General features: G+C 48.2%; 1 protein-coding gene across 2 annotated transcripts; it reads left to right on the forward strand.

The window, feature by feature from the left end:
* Positions 1 to 1,576: 1,576 nt before the first annotated feature.
* Positions 1,577 to 15,001, forward strand: LEMD2 (LEM domain nuclear envelope protein 2). 2 transcript variants are annotated; one of them, XM_063356520.1, is made up of 10 exons: positions 1,577 to 2,207; positions 2,298 to 3,312; positions 4,627 to 4,667; positions 5,370 to 5,445; positions 6,696 to 6,772; positions 7,423 to 7,502; positions 9,870 to 10,015; positions 11,074 to 11,175; positions 11,267 to 11,369; positions 12,570 to 15,001. In XM_063356520.1, the coding sequence occupies exons 1-10, from the start codon at positions 1,599 to 1,601 to the stop codon at positions 12,718 to 12,720; spliced, it is 2,400 nt and encodes a 799-aa protein (XP_063212590.1). In that variant the 5' UTR covers positions 1,577 to 1,598; the 3' UTR covers positions 12,721 to 15,001. The 2 variants fall into 2 exon arrangements, with proteins under 2 accessions (XP_063212590.1, XP_063212589.1); XM_063356519.1 differs by having other exon boundaries at positions 1,577 to 1,851; positions 3,157 to 3,312; positions 12,570 to 14,783.
* Positions 15,002 to 16,195: the final 1,194 nt, after the last annotated feature.

Genomic DNA, 16,195 nt, shown 5'->3' on the forward strand with positions numbered 1-16,195 from the left:
CAGAAACACAAGAAGTTGAAGGGTTGGGTTGAGGTTTTTTTGCTGCTGTTGTGCTTTTTCTCCAAAGCAACAGGAGCTCACTTAATTCATGAGCTTGTATCAGCTCAGGTTTAGATGCCAGCATGCATCTGCGTGTCTAGGCAGAGCTCCTCCAAACCGAAAGCTGTGAGCTTCCAAAAACTGTGTACTAAGAGCATATTCTAATTCTATATTTACATTAGACACCGCTCCAAATTATTAGCTGTCAGTTGTGCTTTCTAGTTAGTGAGCAGAGGGAGGCTCGGCTTAGCACGTTCACACTTCCCAGCGGAACCAAGTATGCTCTTTTAATGGGCTCCCCGGCCTCTCCTAAGCGTGTATTTGTTGTTGCTAACCAGATTAACAAACCTCAGCATCTTGTTGCCGCTTTCTTGCATAAATCAGGAAGAGTGAGGTGAGCTTTCATGATGCCCTAAACAAGAAGGGCACAGCAGCCAAGTGAGCGTGAAAGGAGGGGTATCCCTAAAGAAGTTTTTAGGTCACAAAGGCACAGTTTAGCATTTCCAGCCTCATGGCAGCAAGCGCTGGGGGTCCGCGCCGAGTTCTCACGGAGGCCCCGCCAGTTCCCACTTGCTGCAGGTCCCGCTCCCGAGGGACCGCGAAGTTTCCACCGCTCCGGTATCGCGCGTCAATCACAAAAACAGCGATGCGCAGACAGCCTGCACCGCATTCATCACTACTTTTTCATTATCTTTAATTAAATTCTGATATTACGCCACAGTATTTCAGCCACTTTCATTACTTTCTTTACAGGCGGCGGCAGGAAAAAGCAATTACTGTACATCACTGCCTTGCCAAAATAAATTTTCAAGTCAACGCTTCGTTTTGCCTTTTTAGGCTGCAAAGTATGCAAGGAACCTCCTTCCCCAGCAAATATCCTGAGGACCCAGATCCTGATCCTGCCGAAAGCAGTGGCAAAGCTCCAGCCGGCTTGATGGGTGCCAGTTAAACGGCTGTAACTTGGCAGCGATGAGAGGGATGAGGAAAAAGTGTGTGGGGGGGTGGCAAGTGGCTGGCAAAGACACTTCTTTCTCCTCATAAGTGTCCCTAAATGTGTCAAAACATCAGCGTAACTTGGTCGGAGTAAGGTGAGGGGTGCTCAAGCTCCCTGCTCACCCCTGAGCAGGGTGCTTTAGAGTGATGGGGTGGCAACAATGGCCGGCCTGAGATGATGAGGCAGCTTTTGCACCTTCACTCTCCATTTTTCCCCACTTTCCCGCCTCCTGAGATGAGCAACAGATCCCACAGGGCACCAGTCGCTCTCTAAGAGGGCCCCCGACCTCCCCAACATGGCGGAAACAGCGACCCTGCCTCCCTCCACATGAGCGGTGTGCGGGGAGCAACGCTTTCCCTTGACCTTCTCAATATGGCGCTCAACACCCGCCTCCCTTAACAACATGGCGCCACGGAGGCCGCCCGAGGTGGGGGGGGAGGGGGGGAATGCCCTTCTCAAGATGGCCGCCAGCGTGGGACGGCACCGCCGGCCCCTCCCAAGATGGCGGCCGCGCTTCCCTACTGGCAAAGCGCTTCCGGTGGGGCCTGGTGTCAACGCCGCGGCCATGGCGGAGCTGACAGACGCGGAGCTCCGGAAGGAGCTGATGGCGCTGGGCTACCGGCCGGGCCCCATCACCGCCACCACCCGCAAGGTCTACGTGAAGAAGCTCGGCTGCCTGCGGGCCGAGGTGGCGGCGGCCAGGCGCAGGGGCCGCGCCGCTCCGCCCAGCCCGGCCCGCCCCTCCGCCAGGCCGCAGCAGGCCTCGCCCTCGCGGCCGCGCTCCGGCTACAACCCCGCCGTCGGGGCCGCCCGCGACAGTGAGGATGAGGCGGAGGATGAGGAGGAGGAGGAGGAAGAGGAGGAGGAGGGGGGAGGGGGGCAGCCGCCCGCGTCCCGCTGGGGGACGTCTGGGGATGGCGGCGGGCTGGCCTGGGGGGACTCCCGGGGGTCCCCGCCGGGCCGGGGCGGAGGGCTGGGCCTCGGGGCTGAGGGAGGCCTGTCCCGGAACAGCTTCGGTGGGCTGAGCTCGGCGCAGTGGGGAGTGTCCGTAGAGAGAAGTGGGGATGCCGGGGCCGGGCTGGGGACGTCCCTGGGGGGGGCTGGGGGGCTGAGCTCCCCCTCCCCGTGGGACACGTCCATACAGAGAAGTGGCGGGCTTGGGGGCGGGCTGGGGGCGTCCCTGGATGGAGCTGGGGGGCTGAGCTCCCCTTCCTCCTGGGGTGTCTCTGCAGAGAGGAGTGGGGGGCTTGGGGCTGGGTCAAAGCTGTCCGTGGATAGGTCTGGGGGGCTGAGCTCCACATCCCACTGGGAGACGTCGGAGGAGAGAAGCGGGGGGCTCAGCACCCGGCTGGGGACGTCCCTGGATGGGTTTCGGGGGCCAAGCGCCACGTCCCAATGGAGCACGTTTACAGAGAGAAGTGAGGAGCTCGGCGCTGGGTCAGAGCCATCCCTGGATGGGTTTCGGGGCTCAAGCTCCTCCGCGTTGCAGTGGGGCACCTCAGCAGAGAGGAGCGGGGGGCTCAGCACAGGGTTGAGGCCAAGCCTGGACAGGTTTCGGGGTTCCAACGCCACGTCCCAATGGAGCACATCCGCAGAGGGAAGCGGGGGACTCGGCATCAGGGCTGGGTTGGGGACATCCCTGGATGGCGCTGGGGGCCTGAGCTCTGCATCGCCCTGGGGTACCTCTGCTGGCAGGAGCGGGGGGCTCAGCTCCAAACCCCTTTCCAGTGATGAGGTTGGGGGTCTGAAACCCAGGAGCCGTTGGGGCACGTCAGGAGGAGGAATTGGGGGGCAGAGCTCCCGAGCTCAGTGGGAGACAGCAGGGGAAAGGAAGGGGCACTCCTCTAACAGCGCGTGGAGGCGGGAAAGCGAGGTGACACCCAGCACCCACTGGGGCACATCGGCGGGACCTGGGGGGTTGAGTTACCAGTTTGGGAGAGGGAAAGAGGATTTGGGTTCCAGTGTTCGGAAGGAGGCGGACACGGAGCTGAACCCCAGCAGCCGGGGAGGGGGGCTGATCCGGCGCTTCCCATGGAGGGCTACAAGCGACGCAGGGCTGGCGTCGGGGAGCCGGTGGGGAGCAGGACAGGGAATAACCTCCCGCACTCACTTGTTGCGGTCAGCCCCAAAGCAGCAGACGGAAGGAAAGGGCAAAGGCCTCGAATACTACCTCTCCCAGTTCCTTTGCCTCGCCAGCTTTGTGCTGCTGATGATTTTTCTGGGCATCCTCATGGTGAAGATGATCGGGTCAGGCTGGCTTGACAAGAGAGAGGAGAATTGTACGTGCACTGGTTTAATCCGGTTTTTAAACTGTATTCACCTTTCTTTTCTGCCTGCCCTTTATTACTTCCATCGCCGTCACATTCATCATTCTCATTGCCGTAACCTGCCATCTCTGCTTCTGTCCCCATTTCCATCTCCCTTTGCCCGTGGGAAACCTTGTTAGTCAGGGAAAGTAAGTCAAGTGTGTGCTTTTTTTTTCAAATGAGTTTGGCCTTCGGTTTTTCAAAACCACGGGTTTTATGGAGAGTGACATTCCTGCTAGGCCAAGGATATGTTTCATGACTGTCCGTTGTGTAACATAATGTCTGTGTAATTGCCCGTTGAGTGCTTTTAACGTTAGCCTCTGCAAAGCGCAGCCCTTCCTGGCCTTTATCCTGCCCACGTGAGAAGCACAGCGGTTGAATTGGTACTTCGGCACTCCAAGCGTAGCAGAGCTTCGATGAGGAACGAAAAGGGGGCTTCCCCGTCACTCAGTTTTTTAAAGCCGAGTTCCCCAACTAGAGCAGATGGAAATATTGTCGTTTCATGGCTTTGAACTGAAAGCAGAAGGGATTTGGGGTGTGGTTGGGACGGTGTGAGTCCCGAAACTCGGCACTCTGTGCCTGTAGGTGTGTGTGTGCTTTGCATGGGCTGGGAAAGCTGTTTCCTGCTGAGTCAGAATAAAACTGTCCAATGTCTGTGAATTTCTGAATGCACCCTTTACAACTTGGTTAGATATTTTGAAGCAAGGAATCTTGCGGCGCAGACGCAAATTCTTTAAATTCCCAGAGCAGAAAGTAGAGCATGGCGGACCGGGGCCGGCGTATATCCAGTTGTCGGGGTGGGAGGGAGCGGTTAAAGCACAGGCCGCAATCTGCAGGGCTAACAGCTCCAACTGAAATAAATCCTCTGCTTTTGCCTTGAGGAGGCTTGATTTAAATCCCTGTTATCACCGTGATATTTCAGGTGACCGTGGCGTTCAGCGAATGGCGTTACTAGATTGTAAAAGATCGGTGTGAAGCAGTGGGTTGTGGAGGAGCATGAAGTGTCTACTTAAAAGGAGCTATTAAAACATTCAAACCCCAGCTTTTACTTTCCAGCTGAACAGGATTCGTCATTTGCACCCATTTAATTTGTTTTGCTTTCAGTGCTGCCTACCAAGGCAGCGCTTTGAATGCGCTATTTGCATAGCAAGGTGCTGTGTAGAGTGAGATTAAGAATAGCAGAATCAGGCTTTAAGGTAGAGCCTTTTTTAAAAAAAGATAATTACTTTCTTGATCAAAGCTCTTGTTTTGCAGCCAGCTAACTTGCCCTCCCTTTCTCTCTCATAGTTAATCTCTTGCCTGTGGATTGTGACAAAAGAACGGATGATGTAAGCATATATTTATTTATCTTCAAGTATTGTGGATAGGGGATTCTCACAGAAGAGTAATTATTCTAGGTAACTTCCACCAATATCAGTATCACTGTAAAGTTATTAGTTCTGTCCTTTTACAGAAAAATTGTGATTTGATGAGTTGGAATTAATGGGCCAGATTAAATTAGGACTGTGTATGAGACTCCGAAAGATAAAAATTTAAATTCCCAATTATGTGAATCAATTTCTTTAATAGTTGTAACAGAAGAGATATTGGTTTGCAATAAAGCTGCGTTCAGCTTTAACAATGCAAGATTTAATCCATCTAATTCCCTGAACTCCACCGTGAAGTGTCGTACAGCCCCGTGTCTTTTATCATAATGTACTGTTAGGAGAGAGGAGATTTCCTATTGGATTCAGAGTTACGGTTAGTCTCCTGTGATGTTCTGGAGGCAAAGAATCGATCTGTGGTTGGTCAGATGGGATGTCGGGTGACGCAGCCCGGGCAAGTTGGTGGCACTTTGGAAGGACGCACTGTCTCACTTTTGACTCAGAAACTGTAGATCTTTGCTGCAGGCGTGTTTTAATTTGAACTAGAGGTGCATGACTGAGCCAAACTCCCACCGCTGGTATTTTGTGTGGGTATTTTTAGCTAGTCTGACCACTGTCCTGTTGCTGCGGGTCTATTCATGTTTTTTACCTGTTTCTGACTTTCAGTTCTGTGAAGCTAAACAGAAGGACACAATAATGAACATGCTGCACGAGTTGTATAACTACTTGTCTGTACAAGCTGGTAAGTTCCAATTGTCGTTATAAAACACTTAGGAGCATTCGGCAAACTGCCTCTCCCAGCTGTCTGGCCATTTTTAACCTCAGTTTGAAGAGAGGGGTTTATGGAACAGTCAGTTCCACTTGAAGAGCTCTGAGTAAGTCAGGTAATAGAAAAATAGAAAAAGATGTGTTTTATTTTTATTCTGAATAGTGCTTAGCTAATGCACTTGTATCACCATGCTCTTGTGGAGTGGTCCTTATTTGCACTTGATATATTGGGAGTTTGAGAGAGAAATATGCAGCTTTGTGGTTCTTTTCTACCAGCATCTTGAAATTGTCTTCAAGACACTCAGAGCCAGTAAGCGTAAGCTGATGAGTTCTTACAAATAAAGTTAAAGCGACTTAAGAAATTGCCAGCTTTCTGCTGAAATGTGGCAGCTGATTATGTGAGTGCGTCTCTCTTTCGCTCAGAACAGAACAAGGCAGGCTCTCTTAGCTCGGGGCGCAGTAGTTCAGCAAGTCTCTACTATGTGTTAGTGAATCTGGTCCATAACTGGCATTTTGTGATGGAGAAAGCTGCTAGAAATTCAGTGGATGAGTAAAAACTTATTCAGCAAGATGTATAATAATAGAAGCACTTAAGTTCCATTTTCTAGATTTCGGACCTCAATAAGGCTGAATCCTTCAGATACTTAAGCTTCGCGGAATTTCTGAATCTTTTCAAATCAGACTTCGCACCTGTGAAATTTCCGCCAGTTTTACATAGTCTCTTGGCATACTTTGGTCACCTTTGTGAAGCTAAATTTAGAAGACTGGGTTCCTCGCCAGCATTTCTCTGCCTGGGTGGAAGGTAGAGCTGTGATTTAGGCTCCTTAGAAGCATTTTTCAATGCTGATCCTTAACTCCCAACACCCCAGTCTTTGATACCTGATGGAAAGAGCCCCTCTGCGGGGCATCAGGTCAGAGAGGTGGTTATGTACTCTGCAAGGGGGAGAAACAGTAATTTTTTTTCCCCTCATTCTATGTTGAGTAGCTCATACACTGAAGCATGAGGTTTGATTGCCCTTATCCAACCGATATGCAGTGGCTGAGCGTTTTATTAGTAGTCACAATCTTATCTGCCTACAGTATAAATCTTACCTTGTAATCATTTTGCACAGAGCTACAGCTGATTTGAAAGGCTAGCCTTTCCAGACAGTTCAGCGTATTTCTGAACTGTTTGAGGGCTTTTTTTTCAAAACATTATTTCTATTTGACTCTTTTTTTTACCAGGTAATTTTGAATGTGGAAACCCTGAAAATCTAAAAAGCAAATGCGTCTGGGTTAGTGAAGCGAGGGATCACGTGGTGGTGAGTAGGCTGTGAACAGCTATTGTTATAACATAGTGCTTACTCTCTTATAAGGCAATAAATAATAGATACTAAAGCAATTCACCATGTGTTTTACTTCCTCATCCTGTTTTGATTCTTTCCCATGTCTCTAGCTTCCCCTTTGGCCAGTCCTGTTCTCAGCAGTTCTTTTGAAAATAATTTTCTCCTACATCTCTGATTCAGCCCCTGTAAATCTAACTTAATGGTTTGTTGTTTCACCATAGCCATCCGTCTTCTGAAACCAGAAATTTCCCTGTGTCGAGGGCTGGGCAGAAGAAGGATTTTTCTATACCCCAAAGTGTCAGAAGACGGACTGCTTTGATCTAGCATTCCATTTCTTTCGTGGTAAACTGTCAGTAAGATTATGTTGTATTTAGTGGTTAGTCTTAACAGTCTGGGATAGTGTTATTTTACGGAGTGCTTCATGCATCATCTACTGTAGTCAGAAGACTTTAGTCCAGGCAAACCTTCAGATTTAGTTCTCCTTCCTTCACTTTGCAGAATTATGATTAGGATCAACCTAGGGACAGACTGTATAGAACAAATTCTCCCACTACTGTAGTGAAATAATGTTGTTCAGTATTTAAAATGAATGGAGAACTAATCTTCTTATGGATTCATTTGAACAGAATGTTACTGGTAGTTCCACGCAGAAGTTCGAAGCTGCCCTGCACTGGATACTAAACAGTAACAAGGATTTAGGAATATGGTAAGTGGAAGCCCACCGTGTCAAAGTTATGTTTCTCGGTGTTGGCTGATATGTAATTTGACATCCTCTGTGGTGTGCCCTAAAAGCTCCCGTACCTCGTTAAATTTCAGAAAATAATCTGGGATTGGCTTTGTCAGGGCTTGCTGGGCAAGCTTCCAAATGAGAAGTACAGCCCTGCAGCACAAATTGGCAACTGAGCTCATTCCTTGGGAGTCTGTTTCCCAGCCCAGTGTCCCACTGAGGGACATTGCGTTCATGAACGCGTTGTCTCGCAGATGAGGCATAAAACTGAGGTCAGGGCTGCTTGTGGCTATCAACAGTTGTGTTGTGCTTCCTGCAAGGTTTAGAAGTGGTGGTCCTGGTGTCCTGCCCACGGTCCTGTGACTACAGCACGCTTGTTAAACTTGCCCATATACTCACTTTTCCCAAGATAACCTTTTTTTCAGTACCGATGCTATAGACAGAGCTTCGGTATTGGGTGGAGCTGCATCCTTTGGTTTATTGCACAGCAAAGCACGCTCTTCGGTAGGTAACATCACCCATCTTTAGGATCCTTTGGAGCAAGTCCTGAGGAGAAGGAGGGGAAAACAGGTTGTCGAATGGTATCTTTTCTTTAGTGTCAGTTGTCTTTCTGGCAGAACACATAGTACATGTTAAAAGGAATGGTCTGACTATGTAGGATGCTGGTCGTCGTCATCCGTGGGGCTTTTTTCTCTTGGGTTTCTTGGCTAGCAGTCTCTTCAGTACATGAGAAATAGCAGAAGTACTTTTTTTTTTTTTCAGGTAAAAAATACAACATTCAGGCCATAGCCTAATGAAAGACTGTTACCCAGAGTCTGCAGAGATCATTATCTTCCTCTGGGAAGTGTGGGCTGCCTCCAGTCTGTGTTGACTCTGAAGTCTACCACTTGTTTGCATTTTAACATTGCTAAATGTATCTCTGATTAAATGAATTGTAACAGGAGTAACGCTGGAGTTGGTGTGCATAGCTTGTATGAATTCCCACTGCTGGATTTTTCCGTAAAAAAAAAAAAAAAACTTCTGCAGCTGCTGCTGTGATCTAAGGATCAGACAGTGTCTACTGCGTTGATTGCTGGTGTGTGGCAAATTCCCAGGACAGGACATAGTTTCCTTAGTGGCAGGTTTGGATGTGTAGGTGAGCTGGGATCCAGAGATTTCAAATTTGTATTTTTATACAGGAGCACTGCTCATGTCAGGAGCCGTGTGATACAATATACTCCCATTTTTTTTATTTTCATAATTAGCAACTCTGCCGGCTGTTCGCCAAATGGATCCACTTTCACAAAGTCTGTGTGGCATGCAGAATGAGTGTTCGGCGTGCTTAAAAACCTGCGGGTGGCGTTTTTAGCAAACGCTACGTGAGATTGTTTTTCTAGGTGCTAGTCTGAGAGGCAGAACTGAAAATGAGCTCTGCACTGGGTGATTCTGCTGCATATTTTAAATATTTTCATGGAATTTGGGTTGTAAATAAGACAAGGGGGTGGGAAACAACTGTGTGTCTCCAGCTACTGTAGAATCCAGTAACCAAATACAAGCTGTCAGCAGTTTGTGAGCTGTGCACTAGTAAATTGAGAAAACGTCTTTGTCTAATAGATTATTCATTGCAAACATAGAATGAATTAGTAGCTTGAAAAAATAAAATCCCCTTTAGTCCAATTCCTCTGAATTTGATGGCTCTCACTTGGATTACTTGATGCCTGTTGGCTACGAGTATCTAATAAGGGAACCGCATCGGTGTAGATCTGTATATAAAGAAGTGAGTTAAAAGCGTATCGGCTAGCACAGCAGGTGTGTAGAAGTGATTTTGCAGGAGGATGTGTTATCGATTTTGCCATGAATGCTTTCCGAGGGTGTGTCTGTTCTCACTGCAGATACAGTTGATGCATTGTCACTTTTCTAGCTAAACTGTTTATGCTCATCTGTGCTGAGGAAAACAGTGCAACCTCCATGGACATTCGCAGTCTCCCTCAACTGCTCTCTCTGCAATTGCTGATGAGTGACTCAGTAAACATTTCCATTTCTCTGTGCTGGGAGGTGGGAATCCAATTTAAAGTTTAATCTTCTGCACGCTGAGAGGTGCTGTCAAAGAGTCTGCAGAGGGAGACTTCAGTTTACCAGTGGGAGTTCCAGCCCTGCTGCCTTTTCTAAAGCCATATCCATTCCTTGCTAAGCAGCCAGTCCCAAATGTTCTGGAAAGAGGAGCTGCAAGGATGGTGGTGTATTTTCTATGTGGTGCGCAGAAGGAGTTACTGCATCCACAGTCTGTTTGTTCTCCCTGTCTTGATTAAAGACTGCGGTTGGAGTGTCTGCTCTCTTCAGTGAAGATTTTGTGCCTCTTTCCATCAGGCTGAAAGGCAGAGACCTTTCGGAACCGGTTACCAAAGTGGAGGATGTGTTCTGCCTCGAATCGGCCCATCCTCAGATGGGGCTCGGCTGCCGCTTCCGTCGGGCCATGGTCACTGCCATTATGAACCTCTTCCTGTTTTTCTGGAGTAAGTCATCGGTGTTAGTAATCAGCTTCTCCCCTTCCTAGCTGTAGAGATGAACTTGCGCGCGTGCACACATTCTCCCAGCCATATGAAATTACCAATAGAGGTGAAATAAATCTGCTGATGAGTTAATTTCTAATTAACCTTTGTTCTGGCAGCAGAGGGCAGAGGGAGACCTGTAGACCTGCTCTTGTGCTGTGAGTGCTTTAACGTTTACTTTAAATCAGCGAGCTGATTAGCTCTCTGGGTATTCTTCAAGTACCCATTACTATGGCCTGCAAAATAAGTATGTTGACCTACCTAAAAGATTCGGTTTTTCTTTCTTTTCTTGCACTAAGCTGCAAAGTCTTTCAGCCTCTTTAATAATGACTTGTAGCATTTCAGTGTTAGAGGTTTTATTGGAATAGTCTGTCATGCCCCAGCTGAGACAGAGGTCTTACTGAGTGAGGTGATAACGAGAGATGAGTCTTGACTAGAAGAGTTTATAATCTACCCAGACAAGGTGAGGGTGAAAGGGGATAGTTATGTTTATTGTAGAGACCGAGATACTAAAGTTAGCTCATGTTGTAACGGGGGCATTTGTCAATGCTAAACCTTCAATATAGATCTCCTGAATTTCAGGCTGGCGCTGGAGCCCCAGGCTTTATTTCCTTATCAAGCAGCTATCTTCGGAGCAGCGGAGCTTGACAGTCTTCCTAAGTGATTATTGTGGGGGAGGCCTCTGTCAAAGAGGTAGCTCTGGGACTTGGAGAATTGAAGCCCTGTGGTTGTGCTGAGCTTTCTGGTGGGGGGAAAAAAGCTCCATGATGAGGCCTTACGACCACCTTTTCCCTCAGTGCGCGCATGGCCTTCTGCTGCAGGTGGTGTCGGTACCAAGGTTTTCGCGGGGCGCAGCTGGACTGATGATCAAAATGAATTGCTTGGATTCAGTTCCAAGCAGGCCTGGGTAGAAGGGAGTGAAAGCTGCCTGTGGGGAGAGGCAGTGTCAGAAACAAAACCGCTAGCATCCAGCGAGTATGCGTCTGTCACTTATTGAATTCCGTTTGTTTTTATTCTTCTAGGTCTGATAACTCTTTGGGGGATCCTGATCTTCCTTAGGTATCGCTGGCGGAAGATGGAGGAAGAGGAACAAGCCATGTATGAAATGGTGAAGAAGATCATAGGTAGAATCCAGTAGCTGTGTAAATGCAAGTATCCCTGTTCTTCTCTCTGCAATGTTGAGGTCTCTCACCATTTTGTCCTCCTGCCCTCCAGCTGTTGTCCAGGACCACTATAAGGAATGGGAACGGAATTTGGAACGTTACCCCTATGTCGGCATCTACCACGTTCGGGACAGCCTCATCCCTCCTCAAAGCAGGTGAGCTGAATTTTATTCATTAAGGAGGGCTGTCAGCATGATGTTGTCCAGCTCAGCTAAAAAACGCAGTTACAGAGCAACGGACCATGAGCAGACAATTGATGGGAAGCTGGACTGCGAGAAGAGTCTGTCTGGCCTTTCAGCTTTTAAAGGATTTTGACATAACTCAGGCTATGTCTTAACCTGCTGCAGATTAATGTGACAGTCCTGGGGCTGATATTTTGTGCAGTCACACAGGTGTATTGTCATTGTTCTATCAAACAGTAATTGGATTTTGTTTTGCTTGGGCATGGAGCGTCTGATTTTTCTCTCCTTCATCTAATGTGTGTAGGATGCTGTCCTCTTTCTCTGCTGTCATACCTTATTCTCCAGAGAGGTGCAGTGCTTTTCAAAGCAGAGCTTCCCATGAGGTGAAGAGGGTATTGGGAGGCTTTTCTGAAGCAGTGGTGTATGTTGCTGCCTGGAAAGTTACCAGTTCAAGTTGGGCAGCTTTGAAAGGGAGGTAGAGTGAGATGGTCGCTTTTGGCCCTTTTTAGCAAAGGAAGTGTGGTCGAGATAGTTGCTCCGTGGGTGGTGGGGCCAGGGAGCTGCAGCCTGGCTTTCACTGGTTTATGTGCCACTTGTTCCATCTCTGCAGGAATGTTTCTTGTGTTTTGGTTAAATGGAGCTACTTTGTTCTCCTGACTGCACAGAATGCTACGAGTGCTGCAAAGTCTTAAACATCCTCACTCTTTATCAGTCACAAAACTCCTTTTCCTCCTGGTGGTGATTTCAGCTGCTTTGAGCTGATCGCTGTGTGTGTGGTGCCCAGAATTACTAGACACTGATTCAAAACTGGGGTGAACTCCAGTTTGTCCTCCCTGGTCTGAGAGATCTCTGCATGCAGGAAAGGTGAGGGCAATTTGCTAATTGAGTCCCTTTTGCAATAGGAATTGAGCTTGAAATTCAGCGCAGTCATCAATTACTGGTACTGACAGAGGGTCTCGTCTTCCCTGCCCCCCAGGCAGGACCTGTGTTTTCATGCCCTGGCCTGAAATTGCTTCTAAACCAGAATTCTGGTTTAATCTCCTTTACTGTCTGCACGCAGGGAGCAGGAGGCAGCTAGCGGTAGCTTGATCAGCAGCCGCAATTGCTGTAAGCAGGAAAGCACAATGAGGATATGATTCTAATTTATTTTCTTTTTCTTGCTGCTCCTTGCAGAAAAAAAATGAAGCGGGTCTGGGAGAGAGCTGTGGACTTTCTGGCTTCAAATGAGTCACGAATTCAGACAGAGTCGCACAGAGTAGCAGGAGAAGACATGCTAGTGTGGAGATGGACTCAGCCTTCCTACGTCTCGGATTCAGAGCACTGAAGAGGAGCAGAAGTTGAGCAACTGTTGATACGGACCTCTGCAAGGGGACAGTCCCTTCTCTGGTGGTGGGAAAGAGCAGGTCACGGTCCTAATCTCCTAGGGTTGGGGATTGCACGTATCTGTTTGCTCTTCTTCCTGAAAATCTTCACCCACAAAAGTTCAGGGCAATAATGTTGGCTTGGAAAGAAGATGGGCTTGAGCTGGTGGGAAGCTAGAATTGCACCAAAGTTAGCCTTCCAGCAAATACCTGGCTTCTGTAGGCAAGCAAACCTAGAACAGTTTTTTAAAAAGAAAAGAAAATGCGGACCTAATATTGAGTGACTTAAGGTCTTTCTGACAAAGCTTAGGTGTTTAAAATTTGACCTCAATTCTGCAAAGGCCAACTGGTGGCAATGTCCATCAGGGAATGTGTTTAAAGAAGATTAACATTTCCCATGGAAACATTAGGGTGGCAGTTAAGATGCATTTTGTTACAATTTGTTTTTATCTGTACAAAGACAGTGATGAAAGCACTTGGTGCTTCCTAAAGAGGAAAATTTTTGTGTTGGCTTCACCCTTATAAATGGGGAAGTTGGGGGGGAAAGTCAGGTGAAGGTAGTCCTAGAGGGAGGGCAGTCTGACGTGCCTTGGTGATTTGGGCTGGGTTGGATGGGGTGGAAGAGCGGTTGTGACCCTGTTACGCTTTTAAAGTCTGCAGTCTCTGTGCTTTATGATTTCTGGGGGGTGGGGGGAATTTGGGTGGAAAATAAAAGCTATAGGAAGCTTCTGAAAGCGCTTTCTTGTGGCTACAGCCAAAGGGACTGCTTCATGAGCTATTAAAAAACAGCTTTGGAAAGGTTATTAGGGCTGAATGTACATGTTTATCCTGGGCAGCTGCAATGTGTGTGCTGTGTGTCAGAGCAGAGATGTGCCATGCGTGGGGTGTCACTACAGGGATTGCCAAGTCGGTGTTTCTGCAGCCTCGCAACAGGTACAAGGAGCAACGATCGATCCTCTGTTCACACTGCAGGCATCCTGCTTTGTATCCCTAATCTTTTGGTTACTTAAATTTCTTTTTATGTCCAGCAAATGAGTGTTTGTTTCCAAGAAAATAGCACCAGTGTGTGGCAGTTTAGGCTAGGCAGAGATACTGCTAATCTGCTCTTCCCAATATTGTAAAACAGCTGGCCAGCTCACCACTAAGACAGCAGGGACCAAATTAATTTCTGGCGTAAGCTAGTAAGAGCTGCAGCGTTGATTTGAACCCGTGTAACCAGTGGAGGTTGTTCTCCTTGGCGTCACGGTACAGTGTGAATGCTCTCCGCGTGGAGAGCTTCCTCTCCAGGCCCTGGGTTGGCTTAGGACGGCTGCCGAAGCCCTGCTCCCCGCTTTGCAGGCTGGTGGCGCCGCGTACAAGGTGGGTTCTTCGTGCCAGTCCCTGCGCACCTCCTGCCATGAAGCCTGCACTTCTCCGCCCCACTGCTGCCTTTGGTGGGGTTTTCAACCTACGGACCCGGCAGGCTGCTGCGGAAGGACGGCAGAGGGTCCTTACTGCTGGTGGTCATCAGCCAAAACGAGTGGAGAGAGCAGACTTCTCCAGGAACAAAACACGGGGAGGTCTTTCCCATTGGATGGGAAATATCCCACCCGGAGTTGACTCTTACCCCGTATGTTGGTTTTGGTTGCAAAGGCAGGGTGTTTGAACAGAAGAGGGGACTCAACAGCTGTCTTCAAGACAATGACCACCTTCTTCCACTCTTAATAAAGCAGGGGATAACGTGAAGGCAGCCTTGATTCTTTTAAAATGTTGTAACAAGATCTTCGCTGCTGCCATAGAAATTTTTACAAACACCGGTGCCTACATTCTTAAGCCTTTTTAAAATATTTGTGGGGTTTGGGTTAGCTTTTTTTAACCGTCCAAATCCAGACGTGAAGAGTCAGGCATGGCAGTTATCTTTTTTTGTATTAAACTTGTTTTTTGTAGCATAAATTTCACTGGCTTGGTGCTGTTTATTATATGTTCAATTCAGCTATGTAAATCAATATATAAAATAAATTTATTACAAATAATTTGTTCCCTTTATTTTTATTGAGGAGTCACAGATTGTTCCGAGTGCTTTCGCTCAGGCAGATCAAATAGATCCTGCTCCGGGGACCTCGCAGGTTCTAAGAATAAGACTGAAGATGGCACGGGGATTGCGTGACAGCCGAATGAGACGACGTGGGTCCTTGTGACGCTCGGTGGCCAGCTGCAATAACCAGCAGTCTCACGTGTTTGGTTGCAAGTTAAATCTGTGTTTCGGGCATAGCTGGCGTTAAGCAGAGGTGTGTTTGAAGAGCAGTTAGCTGCTTCAGCTGCAGTTTGTAGAGACTGACAGCTTGGAGGACGGTTTAGCAGCTGATCAGTATTCCTGTGGCCCGTAATAAAGCAGTTTATTTAAAGCAGGAATGAGATGGTGCAATAAGTCTATGGTAACCGAGGGTGCCTCAAGCTTCGTGTGTTTTGCACTTGTTTTCTGAAAGGCAGGTCCCTGGCGCGCTGAAGTCAACAGCCGCTGCAGAAACCCTTGACTCTGGTCCAAGCTGCTGATCCTGTGTGTTGTGGCATCCTCAGGCCGCGGTTAACTCGCCTGGTTTATGGGACAGGTGATGGAATAGGAAGACTGGGAAGTAGTGAGGGAAGTGTTGGATACAGTGCTGGAGTGGGATGGATGTCCCTTCCTGCCCTTGCTCCCAGGCTGTTGCTTGTCACTGGATGTATCGCATCCCTCCTTGTGTCCCAAAGGTTAACACGCTTTAAGCAAAGCTATCACAAAGCACTGTAAAAGGGGGGATATTTATGTCAAGGAAAAAGGCAAAAAGTCAACTCCGACTATTTTCCAGATCCCCAGGGTTTCCAAGGTTGCTTGGTGAGTAGGAGACATACAAGCGCATCTTGCTGGTAAGTCTGAGTTGTCTTTAGTGTCTGTTTCCTTGAGTGTTTTCAATTCCACTCTCACCTGAGTGTCGGTGACTCAGACCGTGTGCTACCGCGAGTTTCAACTTCAGAGTCTGCTCCTGAAACGGCACGAGTCGTCCGTGAATCATCATTGTGTAATCACTGTGGACATGGTTGACTCACTCGTGTTTGTTTAGAGAGATGCTTAATTAATCTCATAATGTGGGTCTGGGTGACGAAGGAGGAGACTTCCACGGGCAGAGGAGGAGGTTGGCTCCGTGGCAGTCGGTGGGAGCTGGCTGCCGCGCCTCTGGCGTTGGGTTGTTGCTAAGGTATGGGAACAAAGGGGAACGCAAGGTTAAATCTCTCCTCCGAACCTGCGTTCCCGTTCAGATGCTTTTACCCAGTCCAGGTTGCTAAGTTACAGCTGAAATATATTCAAGGTTAGGAAACAGTCTTCGGTTTGGTGTAATTACATGTGCCGGAGGATGTTTGCTTTCAACCAAGCTGCCACGATATTTTCTGTGATAGTCTTGCCCCCGTGTCCCTTCTTCCCTT

Source organism: Chroicocephalus ridibundus, chromosome 20 (assembly GCF_963924245.1).
Source record: "Chroicocephalus ridibundus chromosome 20, bChrRid1.1, whole genome shotgun sequence".
NCBI classification, from domain to species: Eukaryota; Metazoa; Chordata; class Aves; order Charadriiformes; family Laridae; genus Chroicocephalus; species Chroicocephalus ridibundus.

Bases quoted from the DNA above. Each gene is read 5' to 3' on its own strand.
- LEMD2 (XM_063356520.1), top strand. From the start codon at position 1,599: ATGGCGGAGCTGACAGACGCGGAGCTCCGGAAGGAGCTGATGGCGCTG. The intron at 6,773-7,422 runs GTGAGTAGGCTG...TCATTTGAACAG, and splicing joins AAGCGAGGGATCACGTGGTG to AATGTTACTGGTAGTTCCAC. The intron at 10,016-11,073 runs GTAAGTCATCGG...TTATTCTTCTAG, and splicing joins CCTCTTCCTGTTTTTCTGGA to GTCTGATAACTCTTTGGGGG.